The sequence below is a fragment of the Acomys russatus genome, chromosome X (assembly GCF_903995435.1).
Source record: "Acomys russatus chromosome X, mAcoRus1.1, whole genome shotgun sequence".
Taxonomy (NCBI): Eukaryota; Metazoa; Chordata; class Mammalia; order Rodentia; family Muridae; genus Acomys; species Acomys russatus.
In genome coordinates this window covers 30,359,047-30,384,539 of record NC_067169.1, presented here as the reverse complement: position 1 = coordinate 30,384,539, position 25,493 = coordinate 30,359,047, and the positions used below count along the sequence as shown (strand labels likewise).

The following is a 25,493-nucleotide window of genomic DNA, read 5'->3' as shown; positions in this document are numbered from 1 at the left end:
CACTAGAACCTGACTAAATTCCAAATTGAATTTTCTTTCCAAGGATGAGGCTCCCATGGTTGAATTTTTGACCCCCCCCACTATAGACACTTTTATATCATAAAATAAGCAATAGTAACCTCTGTTGGAGACCAACTCCTGGCTCTTCTCAAGGACACAGTGATTTTTAATACCTTTACCTGCTTGTTGTTTTCCCCTCTCCCCATCACAGACAGAACCATTGGTCAGGCTTCACTCAAGAGGGTGGAGGGCTGGAGGACACTTGACATAACATGCTTGGATCTGAAGTTGTGGGAGAGGAGAGCCAGTTTCTTAGTAACCTCAAATAGTACATGACACTTTACCAATATAGTATACATCACACTGAGAGTTTATTTGAATAGGTGGCTTTGAGGTTCAGGTGAGTGTGTCCCTCACCATGCTCTGTGTAGTCCTATCTCATTTCCGATACCATGAAGTTATTCATTCTACAAGAGCTGCTTCCAATAGGCCATTTGGTCCCAACTGGTACTTAGCCTCATTCCACAGAAAAGGGAACACTTGGCTTTGATTTGGTGTTGAGAATAGGCAAAATTAGGCTGCTAGTATTTTTAGTAAATAAGAGGATACCAAAGAAATGCACCCACCAACTTCAAAGAACTTGACCTATGGTAGGCAGCCATAGTTGGCACTTCATTTGGAGTTAGGAATGTTCAAATAAACAATGGTCAAGATCTGCTCAAATCAGCTGTACAAAAGGTTACTCTTGCCCAGGGCAGCCCACTCACCCCAGAAATACCATTGTTGGTGTACACTAAGGGTACCAGATGTTCTTATTTCTTCAAGATGTCCCTGCTAACCTAATCACCTAGGAAGTGCATTCCATCGGGGTTGACAGGCCCTGTCCTGCCAACATCAGAACAATAGATAGGTACACTTTAAGCCAGAAGTTACATTCTGCACCATTCCTGTATCCTTGGCCTCCCTGGTGAGGATTATAAATTTGCAGGGAAATGTAGGCTAAATGCATAACAAAAGCTATAAATAACCAAGATATTACCTTCCATAAAGGTGAGTGGGCATGTTAGCATATCATTGCACTCAGTTATATGGCTGTCAAGGCTTGTATTCTTTTTAAGTGTGATGAGTCTTTACTCAGGAACATATTAAATATTTCTCAACTACAGTTTTGAAAAGTTGTCTTCAGGCTCCTGCATGATGCATTAAAAAGCTGAGGTGCATGGCACTCTATAAAGCTAAGTACATAGCTATAAATACATCACTTCATTTTGACCAGAGTGCATTCTTAATTGTTTGATAAACTTATACTGTGATGAGTCAAATTCAGTGTCAGATATAATGCTGTTTGCTCGAAGCATTAGACTTTAATGATATGCTATTTATACCTCAATTAATCTTCAAAATAATTTACTGCTATGGATAGGGAATAAGTACAAATTTTTTAAAATTCCAACTCAAATATGCCATAAAGCACTGAAGGTGCTACTGTATTTTTTTAAAAGGGGGCATGTTGTGATCATAAAATTACAGGGCATCCTTTTCAGTATCTCCTGCAAATTCAGGGCCATTCTCTTAGCTTAGAAAAATGACCATTCTTGGAAGGTCTTCCAAAGTCATCCATGGGAAATGAAAAGGATGTCCCTGAGTTCAGTTAACATGTACTGTGAGCCACTTGTATAAGACTTGTGAAGGTATGGGGAGAGGGGAAAAAGTGACAAAAGTTAAAGAGCTGTAAAAGCACACTGGAAGGGCCAGGCACACCAGCTGTTGAGATGGGTGTACTGCAGACTAGTGAATGTGGTGAGTTCGTGGGAAGGCAGACTAGAAGGCTCAGTCCAATATAAGGGTCAAGAAAAGCAGGTCTCAGTCTAAAAAGAGAGAACTGACCTGGCAGAGAGGGGCTGGGGAGACAGAAAGTATGAGGATCAGAACAAACAAACAAGCAAACACCTGGGCATGGGGCTGGAGATGTGGCTCAGTAGGTAAGAGTCGCATGTTGAGAGGCTCACACCACTTGTAAGTCCAACTCCAGAGGTATTGCACAACACCTTCCCCCCTGCTAAAAATGAACCTTCAAAAGAAATGGACTTGTAGTCTCAGCACTGAGAAGGTGGAGTCAGGGGGATCCATGGGATTGACTGGTCAGGCAGGCTAGCTGACCATCTTTCTGACATCTGTCTCACAAAGATGGGTGGGAAGCAGTTAAGGAAAAACACCCAGTGTTGACCTCTGGCCCCTACATGCATGTCTAGACATCAACACTGTCCCAAAGCTGGAAGCACACACACACACATGAAGACACACATGCACACACATGCATGCACTCCCAAGAAGAATGGGGGACAACACAGTTAAGGGCGCTTCTATGCCATGGTGAGAGACAGTGTTAAACTGATGTTTAGAATACACATTTGTCTTAAGAATGTTGAGACTATAGCTGTTCCACATGGAGTGCAGCTTAAGTTCATTAATGTCTAGTGTGTCCAGGATCATTGGGAAAGAGAACAATGATCATTTGCCTTTCTCTTGAAATGTTAAAAGCCCCCTTGTTCTCTTTCCACATAGACAGTCAGGATTAACGTGAAAGGAAATCGTGATATCATAAGGTTCTCCCCCCCCCCATGCCTTGGATCAACTATAGATAGCAAGAGATCTCAAGGGTTTCTCTTTGAAAGAAGCCAATCTAAAGTCCACACAGCAAGTATCTTTTGACTAAAACCTTCAAACACCAGCATCTGGTTAGTTTTCTTCTCATCTTGAGGCTCTGACGTAAATGTTGGCTTCATCATCCTGATCTCCTTCCATGATTCACTAATTATACACAAGTGATCCACAAGAAAGAGGAAGAATTGGGTGGTAAAAAGGAGGAAGAAAGATAGCCAATAATTTCTGTGCCTTTCCACTTCTTTGGTACTAGGTTCTTTTTTAATTAATTAATTAATTAATTTACATCATGGTCATAGCCCCATCCCTCCTCATCTCCCAGTCCCACTGTCCCTCCCTCTTACCCCATACCCCTTCCCTATTCCTCAGAAAAGGGGAGCCTCACTTCCAATTCAGTCTATCTCATCAAGTTACATCAGGACTGAGTAAGCTCTCTTCCCCTGTGGCCGGTCAAGGCAGTCCTGCCAGGGAGAAATGATCAAAAAGTAGGCAACAAAGTCCATGTCAGAGACAGCCCCTGCTCTCCTTACTAAAGGACCCACATGAAGCCTCAGATGCCCATTGGCTACATCTGTGTAGGGGGCCTAGGTCCAGTTCATGCATGGTCCTTGGATGATGCTTCAGTCTCAGCAAGCCCCTCTGGGGCCTGGTTAGTTGGTCTTGTGGAATTCCTGTCTCCTCCAAGTCCTTTTCTCCTACCCCACACTTTTTAATACACTCCCTACATATCACTGCTGGGGTAACAGGGCTAGGGGAGGAGGGAGGAGGACAGAAGGCCTGCAGAGAAAAGAGAAGCTGTGGGCAGGAGAATTTCTGGGACAAGATGCAGACTTAAGTCAGGGTAGGCTCCTGGGAGAACATGAGGGGGGTTCTATCTAGCAGAGACTCTTAGTAGCAGGAGCCATAGAGATTGAAAAAAAATACCCTCTAACTAGGCAAGTCTCCTAGCAGAGGGAAGGGAACACCAACCCACTCACAAAAACTTCAACTCAAAACTCACTCTGCCTACAAGATGTGCAGGGATAAAGATAGACCGGATACTGCAGAGACTGAAGGAATGTCCAACCAATGCCTGGTCCAATACAAGACAGTGGGAGAGAGACATGCCCTGACACTATTAACACACTCTACTATGCTTATAGACAGGAGCCTATCAGAATTGTCCACTGAGGAATTCCAACCAGATTATTCTTTTATGTTCTGTTCTCTTCTTCCCTTGCCCTCTCCTCTACCTCTCCCTATTTTTTCTTCTTTTTGAGGCAAGGGCTTCTGTACTGAACTTGAACTTCCTATGTAACCAAGGAAGTCTTCAAGCTCCTGATCCTACCACCACCATTTCTGCATGTTTGGATTGCTAGTATCTACCATTACGTCCTGTTTTATGCTATGCATGCTTTTTGTTCTTGCTACATCTCTAGTACTTTGGGGGTCCTTATGGACTGTCTTCCTCCATACTCACCAATGAGCTTTCTGCCAATTATGCTTTTCTGGATGCCTTCTTCTCCCAATTAGCCTCCCTTCCTGGCAGTGGTTCATCTGCCTGTCAGAAATCATTACTTGCCAAAATCACTTTCTATCATGGGAGACTTCAAATGTCTTGGACTAGCAAAAATTGGCTGAGATACTGATTTGAGGACATCTGGTATTTATCAGTCTAAAAGAAGGTTTGAGCAAGAGTTTCTGGTGAGCGTCACTAGAAAGTTGCATTGGTTTTAGCTGACAGATTCTGTCAGTCAGGTAAGGGAAGTATGTTGAAGAGGTCCTGGAATTTGGTAGATGTCAAATAGAGAGGGCTGAAGAGACCAAAAGAAGATACTTGTTTTCTTCCTCTTCCGAGTTTAGAAGGAGCTAAGACATAGACTGCAAAAATGACCACACAGGGATCCAAACATCATCCTCTTTCCAGACAAATGTAGATTAGAGTGTATGGCTTGAGTCCAAGACTTTGGGAGATTTATTACTTCCTCCCCTGCATTGATCATAAGCAATAATACAGGACAGGAAGTTCTTATAGATAGATGGAAACCATGTACCCTGGTGTTATGGACTATAATCATGACCAATTCAATTCCATACAGTCAAAGGAGGGAGAGAGAGAGAGAGAGAGAGAGAGAGAGAGAGAGAGAGAGAGAGAGAGAGAGAGAGAGAGAGAGAGAGAGAGAGCGAGAGAAGGAGAGAAGAGAGAAGAGAGAACGAGCGAGGAGAAGAGAGAGAGAGAGAGAAGAGAGAGAGAGAGAGAGAGAGAGAGAGAGAGAGAGAGAGAGAGAGAGAGAGAGAGAGAGAGTAAAAAGGGGGAGAGGGAGAAAAAGGAAAGAAAGAATGAGAATTTATGGTTGCTTTTTACATGGTTGGTGTAGCTGACCACCTGCTGGGGTAGCTGGGAAGGATTCTAGGGAGGCCTAACATGGGAAAAATTGTATTGCTGTGTTATCAAAACTATACCTAGAATTATAGAGGCAATTGGCCTATGGTATGACAGACTCAAAAGACTATGGACTGTGTGTTTAGACCTTGTCTCTGCCATTTTAGTATCTTTGTGACCCAGAAAAATATTTTAAATGGTTTTTCAGGTGTTAATCTTCATCTACCAAATGGAAATGCTATTACATAGCCCCCAGGTTGTTTAAATGTAAAAGCACAGAGTATACTTACTAAAAGTGGATTTCCTTCCTCTTATCTATGTCTTTCTGCTCCCATATTCCCTTATCACAAGGCATTACACGGTGACAGACTTAATGACAACAAACCTTGAGAACTTCTTGGCAAGTGAGATGAAAATGGCTAGCAACCTTAATGGGTGCATGAAGTACAAAGGCACAAATCAGTACTCATAATGAAAATAGTCTACAACTTAAAATTTTCTTAATTTTTAAAAACCTTACGAAGAAGCTATTTGCATTTGATAGCTTCTGGGAAAGGGAAAATGTATTTACTCTAATCAGTTGATAGGCCCTGTGCCATGATGTAGTTGGCTAACATAAAAGGGATGATTCCATAATTTTATGGGGAGTTATTTTTTAATTTTCTGCATTATTGGTTTGTTTTGAGTATGAATATGAATATATACACACACATATATATACATATGTATATAGAAAGAGAGAGAGAGAGCATAATGACGTTGAGTGGGTAGGAATGTTAGGGAAGATCTGGAAAGAGGTAGGGGAGAGAAAAGAATATGATCCAAATAAATTGTATGAAAAAAATTTTAAAGAAAAATGGAGACTAATGCTAAATATAAGCCACTTCTCTACTTTTAAAATGTCAGATCAAATTTAATATTTGAGTAATATAGTATACATATATTCTTTTTTGAACCTCTTCTTGATATTTAAAAAACACATGTAAATATTTCTTATCAGAAGGAAGGTTACAATAAATAACTCAGCAATAAATCTTTTATTTGAATTGTGAGTCTTTACTTGGGTCATTTTCTTAGAAATATTGTCATATGCTCAAGGGATATGAGCATTTTAGTACTCAGTATAGCCTGTCATATTCCATGTGTTCAATAGACGTAAGTGGCTAATTGGTAACTGTATTGGATGGAGGTGCTCTGAATACTCTGTATTATCGACTCTTTTTATCTTGATTTAATTTATATTCTTTGGAAAATAATGACATAAGTAAGCAAGTCTTACGTGTACTTTGTCCTAGTTTTCTTTATGTTTTTGTGATAAAACATCATGACTTATAGCCAGTTGGGGGGAAAAGGGTTTATTTTAGATTATGTATCCTCATCACCCTCCATCACAAGGGGAAGACAGGACATGAAGTCAAGGAAAAGAGGCAGTAGTTGAAGCAGAGGCCATGAAGGACAACTGCTTAATGGCTTGCTCTCCACGTTCACATTCAGCTACCTTTCTTTTTTCTTCTTTTCTTTTCTTCTCCTTCTCCTCCTCCTTCTTCTTCCTCTTTTTCTTCATTTTTTGTTTTTGTTTTTGTATTTTGTTTTTTGAGACAGTGTCTCTCTTCATAGTCCTGGCTGTCCTGGAACTAAATTTGTAGACCAAACTGGCCTCAAACTCGGAGATCTGCCTGACTCTGCCTCCCAAGTCCTGGGATTAAAAGCATGTGCCACCACATCCAACTTCAGCTACCTTTCTTATGCCTCTCAGAACTACCTGCACAAGGGTAGCACTGTCCACAGTGGGCTGGGTCTTCCCACACCAATCATTAATTAAGAAAATTCTCCACAGGGATGCCTACAGCCCAATCTAATGTAGGCATCTTCTCAAGTAAGGTTCATCTTCTTAAATGACTCTAGTTTGTGTCAAAATTGACAAACAACAACAAATAAAACAAAACAAAAATTAGTACATACTTCTAGGGCAGGATGAGTAAGGAAACAAGGAAGTAAGACAGATAGCTCTATAAAGTGCTAATTTAAAAGCAGTGTCTCAGAGCTTTCTAAAGGAGTGAGAACAAAAAATTTAACTGTTGTCTCATACCTTCCAACCTATTTTGGTCAATGTTTGGCAGAAAGGGGATGAGGGCTCTTTGCTCTTCTGGTATGTTTGCCTAGCCCCTTCAGGTAGTTTCTGAAGAGATTACAAACCACACCATTGCGGTTAGTTCTTTACCTAAGTCTTGATGTGAAAAGATCCAGAACTTCAGTAGGTTAGTCAGGTCAAGGAACTGCTGTGGCTTCCACACCTGCAGGAGCTTTGAGGTTATCAGAACTTAGTGGTCAGTCGAGAGTGGCTGAAGGCGTGCATAGCAACAGTGGCATCATAGTAGCGACAGCAACCAAGGTCCCAGAACTAGTGAAGGTGAGAGACCTAGAGGAAGCACATCATGTGTTCAGTCATATTCTGTCCACCTGACACATCCTGCCCAGAGATGCTTATGTAGTGGACAACATAACGGGAATCTTAACTATATATTAACTATATGTTCATGCTTACACTAGGTCCTTACCAGTTCAGCTTACCCCAGTGCCAATCAGGTTTTCAGCTAAGAGGACACCTTAGTTGCTGTGGAAACTTTAAAGATAACCTAAGAGGTGAGATGAATGTGAAGGGCTCAGAGAAAAAAATCTTACCTATGTGGATCTGTGCTATGTGGCCAACCACTTCCTACTTGCTTGAGAATTCAGGAGCAGCTCCCTATCTCAACCTGGAAATAAATACTGACCTCTTCAGAGGGTCTGTCTATTCAACATATTTGATAAGTGTTTTCAGTTTCTGTGAGAGGTTGCTAAATAACAGAAAATTTCCACTGTATTTTTGGAAGCTATTAAAATGCTTATTTCATTTTGATGGGTTGGTGTGGTAAGGTTGGGGATCTGGTGATGGATCAAGGAAGAGAGGCATCTTCATGGCAGGTAGCAACACAGTGAGTCTATTTGGGAAGTGCTTGGGCAGGGTTCCATGAGGTTGGAATTCCTTCCCAGCTGAAAACCTTCCAGGGATAGTGTCATGAGGCTGCCACTCAGAAGGGAAACAGCAAGAGACTTCTCAGGTAAGTGATGAAAGCTGAATGGGGCCTTAGGTGGCTAAATGATGTCACTCCTCAGTCAGGCAGAACATCTGAATCTGAAGTTCTACAGCAGTTTGGGCTTTTTAGAGCTACAGGCACAGAGTTGGTCTTGCTACTGGCTAGTAGTTGTTGGGCAAACGTTGGATGGTGAATACTGGGTGCATAGCACATAACATAGTTAAGTTCCAGATGGCTTAAAATGCTTTAGAGCTATTTAACATCTCAAAAGTAGAGTTTAACATCAGTGGGCATTGAGGTAAGGGTCTTAGCTTGCTGTAGAGAGGTAAACAATATGGGAGATCATTTTAGCCTAATGTACAGGGGGCCATCGTTGCCCCATTTGTATCATAGCTGTAGGAACATCTCCATTCATTCAGCTTTCCCATTGTTGTAACAGAGTGTTAGAGACTTTGAATGAACTTCTCATGGCACCAAGCCTAAAATTCCTGACCCAGTTTGATGCTTCTCAAAGCCAGCCAAATCCTATCCTTCCATTTTTCTTCTGGCCTCTTCATTAGAATCCAAATGCCAGGCAGAAATAAACCCATGAAATCAGTTCTTAAACTTCATTACTCTGTAGATGACAAAGTTGTGATCCAGCCAGGCACAAAGTGTTCCCCAAGATCACACAGCTTATTGCAAAAATGGGCTTGACCCCCAAGTCATGGTTCCTGAATTTGGCCTCATGTTATGTGAACATTACTTTCCCTGTCACATCATTCAACCCTTGTGCATGAATTTGTTGGGGATGGCTCTACTTTTAATTAATTTTCAAGGAACAAAACTTCAAACTTAACATCCTTCTCCTCCTGTACCAAAAGGATATTTCATCAAATAGCTGTACATGCATCCACTTATATCTGTCTATGTCTAGATATCCTTCAGACAATCACAGAGGAGAAGGCTTGTACCAGGATGCATTTACTCTTTATCATACAATGAGGGACCTTTTCTACCCAAAAGTATTCGTTCCAAGAGCTCAATGAAATCTTATCTTTGCCAAATATTTTCTCATGTTAGATCTTGATGCACTTTCTTGTAAGAACTCTTAAAATATTTTAGTAAATACCAAATGGAGTGAATACAGATTAAAAATATCATAATGCCCCGTAAGGAATATTTTAGCATTGGCTAATAGACTCGCTGACTCAATTTTGGAAGTTATTGTCTCTGGACTGGAGACAAAGAGTAGGAAGGCTCCTTTGGCAGATATAGGGGCCATTTGTGGTATCTTTATTCTGTTACTTTTGTTGCGCTATGGATTTTTTTTTCAGAAGATGGAGCCTGTTCTCTTTGTCTGGGATTAAATTTCCAAGACAGTGGGGCATCTGCATCTTTGGGGGAAAGATGTTGACTCAAAGGATGAAGAAGTCAAATTCAAGTTTCACAATGAATCTATTCCTAGTTAAGTCTCAGGTCTATGAGCTTCATCAACATCTTCATTCTCATCCCTTTCAGTCTTCCTCACCTCACTCCCTCTCCCACAAATAAAAAGCAAGGAGAGGAAACAGAATGTTAGTGTTAATTAAAGGGTTGCTTGGAAAATGATCCTGTGGAAACTACACCAAAGTGTAATTCTCAAAGTTATGTCCAAAATTCTCAGACAGTTAAGAAGCTCTATGCCCAAGCCTGTCTACAACCCTTTATCATCGGTAAAGGTTAAATTGCTTTCTGGCCTTCCCCAATTCTACCCTGAACAGAGGCATTGGCACATAGTCGAAGAGTTCCTAGTCTTCTCTTTCTATAGCACATCCCATACAAGTCAAAATAGAATTACTGGGTTTTAGTCCTTACCACAGTATTTTGGCAGTGAGGATGGAAACTGATCTCCCCCACTTCCTGACCAAAATTGTTCAACACAATTGATCAAGAAGGTCTTCTGAAAGACTCCACCCAGCAGGGGTGAGTCTCACAGCCAAACTTTGGGCAGAGCACAGGGAGTCTTATGGAAAAGTTGGGGGAATAGAAGGATCTGAAGGGGACAGGAGTTCCACAAGGAAACCACAGAGCCTACAAATCTGGGTCCAGAAAGGTGTGTGGGGACTGATGCACCAACCAAGGACCATGCAAAGAAAGGACCTAGACCCCCTGCTCAGATGTAATCCATAAGCATTTCAATTTATATATGGGCCTTCCAGTAAGGAGAACAGGGCCTGCCTCTGACATGTATTCTGTTGCCTGCTTTTTTGATCACTTCCCCCTGGCAGGGCGCCTTACCAGGCCACAGAGGAAGAGGATGCAGGCAGTCCTGATGAGACTTGAGAGGTTGGGATCAGATAGTAGGGGAGGAGGGCCCCTCCTTTCTGAGGACTAGGGAATGAGGGAAGGGGAAAGAGGAAGTGGATAGGACTGGGAGGAGACCAGGGAGGGGCCTCTAATCAGGATGTAAAGTGAATAAATTAAAAATAAATAAATTTTATATAAATTTATATAAAAAGAATATATATATATTTCAGAAATCAAAGTGCTTTGGAATGGAGACAGAGGCATTATTTGTTAAAGATCATTGCTCTCTTCTAAACAATGAGTTGGGAGTTTCTTTTAAATCAGGTGGAAACCTCTACTTTTCATTTTCTCAAGCCTTGGAAGATATGGATCTCCATGAGAAGGCAGGGAAAGAAGGTGGTTGAAAGGAAACTGAGGAGCCTGGACAGCTATGAGAGAGATGTACTAGATGATTTGAGGACCTCCTTATGTTCAAAATGATTTTCTATTAGTGGCAGCTCCCGAGCTAGTTGATAAACACCTGTGTTTCCCCACTGAGAGGCCCCTGTGCCAGCAGAAAAAAGAGCCGGTTTGAGATTTCCAGCTGAGAATGTAGCTCCATGCTAGAAAGCTTGCCTAGTGTGTACAAGCTCTGAGTTGAATGTTAGGCCCTCAATCAGTTAATTTTTGAAAGAAGGAATTAGTAGGTTAATCAGAAAAAGCCATATGTTAATGAGTACACGGTTTCTTAAAAAGGAGGTATGGAGCTGGAGGGATGATGGCTCAGCAGTTAAGAGCACTGGTTGCCCTTGAAGAGGACTCAGGTTTTATTTCCAGCATCCACATGAAGGTTCACAGTTATCTCTAACTTGAATTCCAGGGGATCCAGTGTTCTCTCCAGGCTTCATGGGCACTAGGCACACAAGAGGTGCACAAACATATGTGGAGGCAAAGAAGTACACACAGTAAAATAAATAAACTTACAAAAAATGTTTTTTAAAAGGGAAATACAAGTAGCCGAACTCATACACAATAAGCCCCTATTTAGTGTCTAGTATTCAGTTGATGAAAAAAATATATGAATGTACACATATAGACAGTATACATTCAATGTATTAATTATCATTCTTATGTTAACAATGTTTAATATTCTTTGTTAAATTAATAATTTTTCCAGACTAATTGTCAAATGGAAAAAGTATGGTAATAGGAGTTCCCAATTTTTAAATTAAATGAAAGAATAAGATGGTCAGTGTTTTAATAAGATGGACACTCTTTTTACAGGTTCTTACCAAGTGACTTGACAAAAGATGATTTAGTTGAAAGTAAGCCAGTTACTCTAAGAAATCCACAAGATAATGCTTTGCTCCAAGAAGGATTTGTACTATAGAGACACTGCCTTTAAGCTTGTTTTTTTCTGTTGCCCTCACTCACTCACACACACCCACATACATACTTTTCAAAAGCTTTCAGGCAGGTTATTTTGTTTTCATGTTTTTCCTCTTTAGCAATTAATTCTTTTCCTTTATGTTTATAATGAGGGAAAATATAAATGTCCAAATAGAGAACTAGTTAGAATATTTAACCTTCTAACAGCAAATTAGATGGAAAAGTATAGAGCTTCAAAACTGCTCTGAAGTGTAGCAAAATTATCAAGTTCAAAGAAAACACTGACTAGGAGCATATATTTTCAGTAAAAAACAAACAAACGAGCAAAAAAAAAAAAAACCGATGTCTAACCAAATAATTATGTTAACTAATTTGCTTTTGGCTGTGGTGTCTAGACTTGGAGACCCATAATTTTTACCACAAGGGAAATAATTCGCTTACTTGAGCTATTATAGTCAGATTGATAAATTTGATGCCTTTTTGGGGGGTGGGAGACTCACAAAATAGCTCCCTGAAAGAAATGTGAGCACATTTTTTTACAGCTTTCTCCTGTGACACTAGATCTCTGATATTTGTGTTCAGTGATGCACAGCATGGTGGGAGAAGGAGCAACACTCAGGAATAAACGGACAATGGTAAAATGGAAGGTACTTACATTGCCACACTCAAAGAGAGAAATGTAACACTCTCCCTGTCCTAGGAAAATGTTTTTAAGCATATGGCTTCCATATGGGAGTAATTTCCATCTCCTAATTAAAATCAGATTTATAAATAACAGTGGAGGAAGGAAGACAGCCTGACAAGGGTATGATACCAAAAGCCAGGGTAAATGGGAAGTCTTTGAAGGATGGAAAATGAAGGTAGGGTTTGAAAGGAAGTGGTTTAATAGGTCTTTTTTTTTTTTTTGCCTTGGTTGTTTAGGGGTCATTATAGGAACATTGCCTGAGACTCATTAGGGCTTTAGTTCTGACATGTTTATAGAGAAAGAGAGGCACCCTTCCCCCCACCACATTGAATTATCAGCACCCTTGTTGTAGGTTAGGAAAATGTACCCTTAACCTCTTATGGTATATTGCTTATGTTCTAGAAGCGTCCTTGTATGATTCTTAAACAGTAAAATTTTAAGTGATACAAGGCTAAATGCTTTCAAGCATTTTGCAAACATTTTCAACCGACATGGAAAGAAAGGAGAAGGAATAGCTTCCTCATCCCAGCCCTAGTCTCTGCAGCCTTCGGCTCAGAAATCAAAAGGGAAATTTAAAAATTACAGTATAGAGAAGGATATTCATTTTTTGTGGAAAAGTGTCAAGCCCCAAATAGGCTTAAATTCCAGCCAAGATTTGGATATCTGTGCCTTTGTGGGTACTAGTAATTGCAACAACAACAAAAACCAAAACAAACAAAATCATAAAAGAGGCGAAAGAAAACAATCCCCCCCAAAACAACAAAAAGTCAAACCTGTATTACAGATATATATGTGCACCTACATACATTCATGGAAATCAAGAATAAAAATACACATTTAGGTTTGGGTGGATGAGCACTTGATTGTTCACAATGTAGTATGTGATATCTTTGATACAATTTTAAATACAAAATAATTTTAGAATGGGAAACATATTTTAGTCTTGCCAAAGCACCTTGAAAATGAATAAGAACTTTTCATTTAGTCTTTTTCTCACTGCAAATAGGATATGTATGGCTTAATAAAACCTCTCCTTGACACCCATTCAAATTTTCCAAATGAATCCATATAATAAATACAAATGTGTGTGTGTGCATATTTGCATGTATCTGTGTAGTTGCATCTCAGAGAGGTAAATTACTTAGAGAGGTTTTCTTATAGAATGGATTGTGTTGCAGTGCCAGAGACAGGAAGAAAGAAAATGAGACCGCCAGGAGGACAAAGCTAATGAGTAAACTTGAAGGTGAGAATAGTGCAAGTTAGCCGATGGCTCCCCACTAACTACCCTCACCTCCAGTTTGCCTTCCTCATCCCAGCCACATTCTCTCCTCTCTGCAGCCCTAGTTTCAGAAATCAAAAGGGAAATTTTAAAAAATTACAGTATGGAGAAGGATATTCATTTTCTTGTGGAAAAATGTCAAGCCTCAAATAGACTTAAACTCCAGCCAAGCCTCCCCCCACAAGCTCCTTTGATGAGTGGATTAAACCCAAAGAAGATGAGCACTTCACTAATGCACAGGAAGGGCAAAGCAACACTGAATGGCACTCCTGCCTTCCAGCTCAAGATGTGCTCACTCTGACAGCATGCTAGTGAAAATTAAGCCAAGAATGTCCTTGCTTAATCTCTCTGCTGTACGTTGGGTAGGGCTACCTAATCTGTTCCTGAGGCAGAGACTGGGAAAAATACTTAAGACAAACTAGGAACCTTTGAATGAGTTTGGTACCGCCTGAGCAGAGGCATCATCTGATACTGTGTGGAGTTCACCCTTGATCTTTTAAGAGGTAACTTTAGAAGTCTTCTTTGGCTGAAAACAGTCTCTTTCCAGATGGTGCTTAACACATCTAATGATCCTAGACAACCGGATCTCATGTCCCTCGTGTGCTGCACTTGTTTCATGTATACTTCAAACTCTTCAGATTGGCTGTAAATCTTTAGCTTCAAGTTGCTCTTGATGTCACAGGGCTTTCTGGTTTCATTTAGGTATGTACAGGGGGATTTGTTGTTCCAGTCTTTGAAGCTGAATGACTGCGGCTTGACCTTCCACACCATGTAAAACCAGAACATCCAAAAGCCTAAGGCTCCTGTTGGAGACATTCATAAGAGAGAGAAAACAATCATGTTTGCTCTCATGAGTCATAATTCTAATTTAATGCAAAGGCACATTCTTTGGCCATACCAAATTCACTTGTCCTGAAGACAGGTGGGTGGCTACATATAAGTAAAGATAATAATGAATATCTTCTGTATCTTCTGTATAGTATCAATGACTGTATGGTTTCACTTGGGATTCTCCACATCTTTCAATGTCTATTAAACACCTGCTGTATGGCAGACACTGTGGGTTGGTTCTGGAAATTCAGTGTTGAAAAAAGCAGAAATGTCCAAATGCAATTTCCATTATTATCACTCCAAAACCATGTCCTTATAAAGGTACTACATAATTCTGAACTCTGGATTCTTCCTGTATGTCTATTTACAAATGTAATTGTAAATAATACAAAGTTTTTTATCAATGTGCAATTTATATACAGAAAAGTATATGAATCGAGAATACAGCTTGGAAAATTTTCACCAAGTAAGCATATCCATGAAATAAGCAGCCAGACCAAGCAGCAGAACATTACAGTTCCCCTGTGACCTTCTTGGTGTTTTTCTTTGTTTTCAGAGCTCCCTCTTTTAGCTTTCCAGTTAACCTTCTCAACTACTTTTTCTGACTTCTGAAATCATACACTAATTTTGCCTCGTTCTGGATTTTGTAGGTATGGATTCTGCCTCCATTTGCTCAATTTTATGCTTCCATGATGCCTCTGAATCATAGCATATAGTTAGGTTTATTTTTTATCTTTACTAGTCCACTGTTAAATTGTATTACAATCTGTTTATCGATCCTATTGTTATGTGTTTGTGGGAAATAGTCCTGATGTTGATATTTCCAAGTTGAGGCTGTTAAGGTTCCTCTACATGTCTTCTGGTAAACATCTGTCGGGAATACACTCATGAGTAGGATTGTTAGGTCAAAAGTTACTGATGTATTTATCTGGGTTACATACCAGCAATGTTTTTCCTAAATGTTTGCACTAAATTGCAGTTCCAGTAGCAGTGTATGAAGCCTGCCAGTCACTTCACATTTTTTACAAGCTCAGCATTGTATGTTCTTTCATTTTCATTTGCATTTTTAGGGAAAATACATACATACATACATACATACATACACACACACACACACACACACACACACACACACACACACACACATGAACGCAATCAAATAGCCATTGGGGCTTTGTGCAAGCAATGAAACATCATAAAACTTACAGCAAATGTTAATGCTTAGATTCTCATCTGTGCACACAATTCAGGATGGCATCATGTTGACTTAGCAACTCTGCTGAGGTGTTGATGAAATCAAAACCACTGTTTACACTGGAAAACCCGAGGAAGTTTGTTGCACTTCAGGGTTGACCTTGCCTAACACCAGCAGTGGCAGACCAGCATTTTTTTTTTCCTCAAAAGATGCAAATAAGGAAATGTAATAGTCAAGTCCCTTATTTGAATTTCAAAGTGGAAATGGTTTTATCATTCCTGTGGAATAAACATGTAGTTGGGTATGAGATGACTTTCTGTATCAACTGTAAAGCTGAAAGTGACAAAATTTGAACAATTATGGGCCAATAAAAATCCTAATGTCAGGCCCTTGAGGCTACAGGGAAACAAACACCACATTGAAAATAACTTGCTGATCATATTGTAAAGCCAGGAGGAAGTGTAAATAAATATACATGGTCCAGGCCCAGGCATACTCAACTGAAGGAAAGTGTTTTACCCTGGGACCACGGAGGTGAGCGAGCAGGTAAAAGCTCTTGCCATGCACGCCTGGAAACTTGCATTTGGATTCCAGGCATCTATCTAAACATCAGTCAGCCAGCCTGGAGTATAAAGAGCAGCAGCACACAAGAGAGACCCTGCCTTAAGGAAGGTGGAAGATAAGAACTAATACCCAAGGTTGTCCTCTGACTTCCACTCACATGATGTGGTAAACTCAAAGCCCTCACACGCGTGTGCGCGCGCGCACACACACACACCACAATAAATAATTTGTAAAATAAACACATTTTTAGAAAACTGTTGATGTTTTTGTTTTTGTTTCAGTCTAAGGTTTACACTCGCACACCAACCTTATATCTGGACTTCAAGTTGGACCAAGGAGCAAAGCATTGCCAGCCTATTCCTAAAGGTATGATGGGACCTGGAAAAACAAGCAAATCAAAGTCCAAGCAGCTGCTTTCTTCAGAATGCAAATTCCCAATATCTGCATGATATTCTAGGAACTTTAATTATGTTTAAATTAGTGAAGACTGTGTGTGCATGCTCCATAGAATAGATGACAAATCCACAAGTTTCACACTTTTCCTGTCTGCTGTCTGACATGTGATTAATTTGATATTTAAAACTTAATTGCAGTTTCAATGATATTGGCGGTCTATATTCAGACATGCTAGGTATCAACTTATGCAGTTACTTCAATCGATGTTACCCTTTCTTTGCTTTTGGTCACCATTTTTCTAAGTCAAATTTCATCACAGCTCCCAGAACTGTCGAAATTCATTTTATTTGGATGCTTTGTTGCATCAGATATTCCTTGAAATGTTTGGCCCATTGGCTGTGTTCCAGACACGTTTAGTTTATCATATTTGATAGTGTTATTACTCATGGTAAAGCGATTTGACGTGGATGTCTGGGTTGTGTTTGGGTTCTGGCATAAGCAGTCTAATTTAATGTTGACTTGGTTGTGTCATTAGCAGACTAATTGGATAGAAATGGAAGCACACAGTGCTACCATCCCATCTCTGATACAAAGAAAATGCCTGTGTCCTAATGGATACACAGTTAACAGGGAGCCTGGATGCATACTTCTTGATCCCTACCAAGTTTTATTTGAATTCTCTCCCATAAATAGCATTAGAAACAATTTTTACCATCTCCTTCTTTTCTTTGGGCTAGGCACGTTTCCATTGAGTTGTGCTAATCTCACAGAAAACAGATGTTTCATGCAGTGGTGATTTGGAAGACAGTTGATATCAGGAATTGGGCCCGATGATGCATCATTTACAAAGAATCCAATTCGTCCAGTTTCTGACAATACCAGATTACTTTTGCATTGGCCACACATTTTTCCCATTAGCTCTTGGCTAAAATAAGAATAAGTAGGGTCCCCTTTTTGCACGGTGACTTTTAGCATCTCTTGCAAAGCAATCTGATTTTCCTTGCTGTAAACTAATGAGCCGACAATATTGTTATCATTCATCATGAAGGACATAAATTTGCATTTCTAGGAAAGTATCATTCTTTCTTTCTGAGAAACATACCTTCTGATCTTCAGGGTCCCTTTGTCTACTGACAGATAGTATCAACATTTTGCCCTCTACAGCCCCTCTGTTTATTTTCTCTATCTTTCTACATAGCACCTCTGCTTCTGGATACTTTAAAGCATGGATTAGAATGTTAATAATAGGAAACCTATGGTGGGGGAATTTTTTTGTTCAGTGACCCTCTTCTTTCTTTTATAACTTTTCTTTAGGGTGTAGATAAATCGATTAACAAAACTATCTTCCAACAACGTATAGTGTAGTGTTCCTATAGGTGGAATAATGTCCTCCTTCCCTCAGGATGGCCATGTGCTAATTCCCAGGATCTGAAACTGTGTTGCACGGCAAAGGGAACATGGCAGCCATATGTGGTGGAACTCGCTTATAATCCCAGATTCTGGGAAGTTTAGGTAGGTAAAGGTCATTCTTTGCTACATAGAAAATTTGATGCCAGCATAGGCTACATGAGACACTGTCTGAAAATGACAGAAAAAAGAAAGAAAGAAAAGAAAAAGTGCCATCTGTATTAATGTAGACCTGTAATCACTGTAGTCAGGAAGTAGAGACAGAAGTAAGAGGGCCAGGAGTTCAAGGGCTTCTCACCTACATTGTGACTACAAGGCCAGCCTGAGCTACCTGAGACTGTCTAAAAGAGAGGAAGGGGAGATTGCAGGTGTGAGTAAATTAAGCCTCCGGAGATGAAGTGTTCTATGGTTTGTTTGGACGTGTGCATTGAAGGCTTGGTCCTCAGTCTATGGTGCTGCTGGAGGGGATGGGGGCAAACCTGGAAGGTTGGATTTGTGGGAGGTTAGATCTTTGGGGATGTGTCCTAGATGGGGATACTGAGGCCCTAGATTCTCCTCCTTGTTCTTTTCTTTTATTTTCCTTTTGGGCTGCTACAAAGTGAGAAGCTTCCCCTGCCATTTGGGTTTGCCATGTTGTACTACCTCATATAAGGCCAGGAACAACATGGCCTACTGGTCATGGACTGAGACCTGTAAACCACTGGTTCTCAGCCTTCTTAATGCTGCAACCCTTTCATACAGTCCCTTGCCTTGTGGTGATACCACAACCATAAAATTATTTTTGTTGCTACTTCACAATTGTAAATTTACTGTTATGAATCATAATGTAAACATTTTTTTGGAGATAGAGGATTGCCAAAGGGGTCATGACACACAGGTTGAGAACCACTGTTCTAAACCATGAGCCAAAGCCAGCTTTCCCCTTTTGAAGCTGATTGCCTTCTGTACTACTCCAGGAACAGAGCCTTACTAATGACAAGCAATTAGCCTGGGTAATCCAGATGGGCACAAGGTCATCATCAGAGCCTATGGAAATGAAGAGGGGATCAGGCGAGCCAGAGCAAAAGGAGCCATGACCGAGAAGCAGAGTGATGTTTGTATGATCCTTGCAGTGACAGAGGGAAACTAGTGTATTGTCTGAAACAATGTCAGGATAAATCAGCTTCTGTGTTTGCCTCAGAAGGGAGGAAGAAGGAAAAGATCCACCTCTTTCCCATTCAATTTAAAAGTGGATTTCAATATTGTTTACTAATAAATCACATTAGGGCACCTTTAGGTCATTTGTAATGTAGCTAATATGTTAGTATATGTCTTGTGCTGAGCTGTTTGCTGCTGTGTGATCTGAAAATCCATATTAATGTCAGCTATTCTAAACTGTAATGTTCAGGGAGATACATGATCCTAAGTGCTGTGAGGATCTTGTTGCTACTGCAGGATGTTTTGTTGACAATTTTATACAATGTTTGGGAGACAATTGTAATGCACAGCATTCTTGACTATGTTGTGGGTAACAATGGCCCTGCCATTCTTGGTTTGGTGTATTTTGTAATCCAAGAGGAGAGCAGAGAGCACTTGAACTAAATTTTTAAAAAATGCATCTCCTCAATCCTAGGCATTCAGTGTGTGTGTGTGTGTGTGTGTGTGTGTGTGTGTGTGTGTGTGTGTGTAAAAGAAGCAGTCTATTCTATAACACAAGAAAGAATAATGAAGCATGTGTGATAGATAGTGTGTTGGCTTTGAGATGACCTGGGCAATACTATACAGTAATTCTTTATAGCGTCTTTCAAACTTTTCAACGTGTCTGAAATTATTTCAAAGCAAAAATGAAAAATGGTTTTTTTTTTTTTTGAAGAGGAGGGGCAGGAGAGAACCAGGCAGTAGTTCTGCCTCCCATCAGGTCTGGAGTGAAGGAGATACCTGAGGAAGTTGAACGTGGAGCCTTTCCCTGCAGGCTTCTGGGATCAGAGCTGCTTTGGGGTCTGGCATACATTGTAAGCCTATGTTTGGGGATGGCTGTATACTCTCCTTAACTCTCTTTGGCCTCCTCCCTTTATTCTACTAAGCTGACTTCTGTTAGGAATTTGGTGTGTCAGCAAGCCATGTTTTCATACTTCTTCCTCCACATGCATGCATAAGAGTTGTTGTAAATTCACTGGAATTATGAACTTTTAATGAAGACAGGAGAAAAATGGTCTAGCTTAAGCCAAGGAATGTAGGCTGAGGAAAGCTCTCACTAGGGATATTTTTAAGAATTAGGAACCTCCCTGGAAATAGAATGAACACCACAGAAAATGATTTACATATTTAAAAGCCACGTTGTACATTTGTTTTGTGTTTGGCTAAAGGAGATCTGACTTGTATGTGTTGCTGACTTAACTGTCCTTGGGGACTAGAAGCAAACCGTGGTCTTCATCTCAACACATTTTATTTGTTATTTCCCAAGGGAGGGGAAGGTTTTTCCAATGCCAAAGAGACAGTAGGATGGCCACCATGTTTGTGGAAAAAAGGAGAATGTAGGCTATGTGACTTCTGATAGAATGACAAAAATTTGAGTGTGGCATTAATTCCTAGTGCAGGACATAAAGTGAGAGGACAGCTGAAGGAAGAAGGTCCTGAACATTGCACAAAGGAGAGCTCTTGGCCAGTGCAATCCTGCTTTTTATCATAGGAGTAATTTGAACAAAATAGGTTTCTTCTGAAACATGTAGCATGCATTCATTTATATTATTTGACATCTATTTTCCTTTTGGCTGCCCTAAGAAACACGGCTCCCCAGAAATGAAACAAAGACTAATAGCAGGTGTAGATAGATGTTTTGCCACAAAGAAGATAAAAGGGAGATTGTGCCACTGTTCTTGTTCCACTGGCTCTAATGGTCCGTGTCTTCCGCCAAGCAACGTGAACTGTGTTATACTGAGCAGAGACACTGTGCATCCTAAGAGATTGCTTTAACAAGGAGCAAAACCAGGTGAATGCATGCAGAGCACTCACTTGGCAGCTCCTTGAAGCACGTACGCTGTTCTTCTGGGTTTTGTCAAAAAAGTTTTTTTTTTAAGGAAGGGGGCGGGGACCAGACTCAAGTGATTATTGTAGACTAGGGATGAATGTGGAGAGTGAAGCGGGAAGTGAAGGATGAGGCTTTTGGCAGTTCTAGAGAGAATTACTTTTTAACTGCTTTGAAAGTGTCAGAGGATTGATTATGTGAACAGAAACTCGTTCATGACAATGGAATGCTCTATGGGTGAGCTACTGCACTGTGTTTTCATATAGAAAGATATTTAAAACATGACTTTGAATTTTTTCTACTTTTTAAAAAATATTTTTATCTCGTTTTTTTATTTTATTGTATGGGCATTGTTTTATCTGTGTATGTATCTCTGTGATGATGTTGGCTGCCTTGTAACTGGAGTTATAGGCAGGCATGAGCTGCCATGTGCATTCTGGGAATTGAACCCAGGTCCTCTGGAAGAACTGGCAGTGCTCTTAACTGCTGAGCCATCTCTCCAGCCCCGAGTTTCTTGACATTTGAAGCAAATACTAAATAGTACATAAAAGGAAGAAAGACCTCAAGGTACAAATACCAAATTGCTCACCGCTTATATCGGGATAGATATGAGATTTACAGAAAGTTTTACAGTTTACATGGCCTGTGCTTTGGTATTCTTAAAATAATGTATTACTTTTTCCCTAAGATAAACAATAAATAAAGCCATCTGCACTTAGAAAAAGAAATGTTAACCATTTTCAATCCAAACTTTTTTTTTTAAGCTGAGAGGCAGGGGATTTATTTGTAGAATAAAATTCTACATTAGGCTATGATCATTGTCCACTAGACAGAAACAAGGGTCCTTGCAAAGCCAAGCTGTGCACACAAGAATGGGGCTATAAGTTTCTCAGCATCTACAAGGGACCTTCCACCTTCACATTGTCCCATATGAATACCACTGGCTGTACTCTCTTGATGTTTGTAATGTGTACCCACAACATGCACCATTGATAGCAGTTCAATTAGTGCTGGGAGACTAAATGTGGGAGGGAACAAGACAGCATACCTCTCAGATAGCTTAGGTTCATTCTTGTAAAATCTCAGCCAAAGCTAGGAGTAGTATGTGTGTGTGTTGAGATGCCAGCACTGGGAAGGCAGAGGCACACAGATCTCTGGGGCTTCCTGGCCAGCCACTCAAGTCTTATCTGGGAGCCCTAGGTCCCAGTGAAAGACTCGTTCTCATCAAGGTGGATGGCACCTGAGGAAGGACACCTAAGGTTGACCTCTGGCCTCCACAAGCACTTGCAAACAAGTCCACCTTCACAGGTCACAGTATCCTTTTCTTTGAAAACCTGTGAGGAAAATTCCAGGGATCTCACAGGCCCTCTGAAACCAGTTAATCACCAAAATTTTTAGATACCACTTTGTAGGAGCAAGTGAAGTATACAAGTGCATTATGTTGTGATATGAACACAGCCAAGTCAAGGTCGTGTGCTTCGGTGGGTGTGGGAGTGCCAAAGTCTTCCTTGAGTGAGGCTCAGAGGGATGGCAAAGCTTTCCTCTGGTTCAAGTACAAATGTTCAGAGTTTGTGCAGAAAATATCCAGCATAATTTCTACCTCTCCCTAGGTTTTTTCCAGCCTGAGGTCTGCTCCCCTATAGGTACAGACCCTACTGAGATTAGCTAACCCTGCCTCCTTGTTTAGTTGTATATAGTAACCCTGCCTCCCTGTTCAACCTTATTTAACAAAGATACTAAGCTTCCAGTGTGCTGCTGCAGCTTCTCTCTAAATCCAGACCACCTGATCTCATCCCAGATAGTGTCTGTCTGTCTGTCTGTCTGTCTCTCCCTCCCTCCCTCCCTCCCTCTCCCTCTCTCTTCCTCCCTTACCCCCTCTCCTCCTCTCTCTCTTCCTTGATGACCCAGTTGGGTCAATCTCTAGAGCCACCCCAGGATGTGGCTCCCATTATTAATTCATGCATGCTTTCAGAATAAGTAGAAACGAGAATGTGTTCACTGGAAATTAGAACTCAATTAAAAAAGAAAGAAAGAAAAGCTCCACTAGTATCATTATTCACACTTCAGCTTACTTGGAAATACAACAAGCAACATGAAGCTAAACCAGAGCAATATAGCTTATAGCATGGTGATAGAACTGTAAGAAACTGTTTGTGGGCTGGAGGATGACTCAGCAGTCCACAGTGCTTGTTGCTCTATTAGAGAACTATAGTTCGGATCCCAGCACCTAGTACACAAATGCCTGTAACGCCATCTCAAGGGTTTCTGATGTCCCCTTCTGACCTTTGTGGGCAGCTGCCGCATGCACGAGTGCATACACACACACACACACACACATACACACACAGCAAATAGATATGTTGCCAAAGTAAACTGTAGAGTGTCTACGCGGGTGGCCCTTAAGTAGCAAGGACTCTAAGCCCTTCATGGATAGAAGTATGTTTGTTCGTGCATGCTTATATGAATGTGTATGAGAGCAAAAATATGCAAATATGTAATATGTATAATAAATAGCTCACAGAAATAAAGGCTTAAAACACGTATCTAGAAGAAAATAAAGTATTTCATCCTCAACTTTCTTCTTTTGTTATTGTTATATATGCTTATATCACACATATAATATAAACAAAATGCATATTCAGTAAATATGTACAAATTGATTTTATGCACACTAACACTGCAATGTCTCTGGCTTCTTTCCAGGGTGGACAAGCTTCATTTATACCATCTCTGGAGATGTATATATTGGTGAGTAAAGGGTATGCCAGTTGTAGTTCAACTGCAGTTTAGTTCAAACTACTGAAAGGATAGACTACTGAAACTATTGATTGGTGTGCCTCCTTTCTTCCCACAGCAATCTGGAGCAGGGTGACTGGCAGCTTCCAGATTGTTCAGTAACAGAGAGCAACCTGAGTCCAAGCAAAAGGCACAGGCATGATTATGCATGTTAAGTCCCAGAGGTTAGCAGTTTCCTTGCCCTTAAAGGTAGAGCTCCAGTAGGCGCCAATGAGAGCAGCAGTCTGTTTATCCCTTTGGAGGTAGAAGAAAAAAGTTAGGTATTTCAGTTACCTCACATTTATTTTTTACTCTAAAGGTTGTATGCTGTTGTTTGTGGAGAAATGCATATTTGAGAACAAAGCAACTCTCATTGTATACATGAGCAGTGGGATATCTGAAAGAAGATATTTATGCCAAGGTTTCACATCTGTACATACGAGACAAGAACCAAGCTGTGGTGGTGTGAAGGAGAATGGCCCTCATAGGCTTTCTCACTTGAATCCTTGGTCCCCAGTTGGTGGCATTGTTTGAGGATGTTTGGAGGCATGATGTCAGAGCAAGTAGGGTTTGGAAGTCTAAAGACTCTGGCTATTGCTAGTTCTTGCTCTTTGCTTCCTGTTTCCTGTTCAAGACATCAGCTCTTGCCATCCAGCTCCAGCAGCCATGCTCTGCTTGCTACCATACTTCCCTACCATGACAAAAAAATTATCCCTAAGGAACCATAAGCCAACTAAACCATTCCTTCTATAAGTTGTCTTTGTCATTTTTAAAAAATCACAGCAATAGAAATATTACTAATATACAAGGGTTTCTCAGTATCAGTCTCCATGTTCAGTAACAATGTAACGTTTAAGCCAGCTTGCCTTTTCAAGCCTAGCAAACCCAGTAGCAGAGGAGGCTAATAGGAGGATATGAAGAGCAGGTTGCTTCTACTTGTGTCCGCCCCAAGCATTCTCATCTTCCTGGAAACAGTAAAATGTGTTTTGTTTTGTTTTGTTTTGTTGGTGTGTGTGTGTGTGTGTGTGTGTGTGTGAGAGAGAGAGAGAGAGAGAGAGAGAGAGAGAGAGAGAGAGAGAGAGAGAGAGAGAGAGAGACAGAGACAGAGACAGAGACAGAGACACAGAGAGACAGAGAGAGAGAGACAGAGAGAGAGAGCAAATGGCTGGCTGCAGCATATGCCATGAATGTCCCACCTAAACCCTGCATGGCTTTGCTTCCTCAGTATCTGCTGACCAACTTCCAACTCCCAGTGTCTATGCCACTCCTTTTGAAACTTACCAAGACTTCTCAGGCCCAGTCAGGAAGAACAGAGGCACTGGAGATTTGACCTTCTGGAAGTTAACTGGCTCCTTGGGTAGGCCATGTCGGAACCATGCCTGAGTTGCCCACCGGGCTTGCGATCAAGCCTTTCACAGTGGGGGTGTATGGTCAGGTGCCTGTCCATGCTGTGGTGGTTTGATTGAGAGTGGCCCCATAGACTTCTGTATTTGACTACTTGGTCCCCAGTTAGTGGAGTACTTTAGGAAAGATCAGGTGGCATGGCCTTGAGTGAGGAGGTGTGTCACCGGGGGTGAGCTTTGAGGTTTCAAAAAAACCTATCCCATTCACAATGTGC

General features: G+C 40.7%; 1 protein-coding gene across 1 annotated transcript in view; it reads left to right on the top strand.

The window, feature by feature from the left end:
* The window catches only part of Pir (pirin), a 94,182-nt gene that overhangs the window by 48,612 nt on the left and 20,077 nt on the right, over positions 1-25,493 (top strand). The window contains exons 6-7 of the mRNA XM_051141372.1: positions 16,575-16,659; positions 23,804-23,848. Of these exons, the coding sequence (XP_050997329.1) occupies positions 16,575-16,659; positions 23,804-23,848 (130 nt within the window). The remainder of the gene's footprint in view (positions 1-16,574; positions 16,660-23,803; positions 23,849-25,493) is intronic.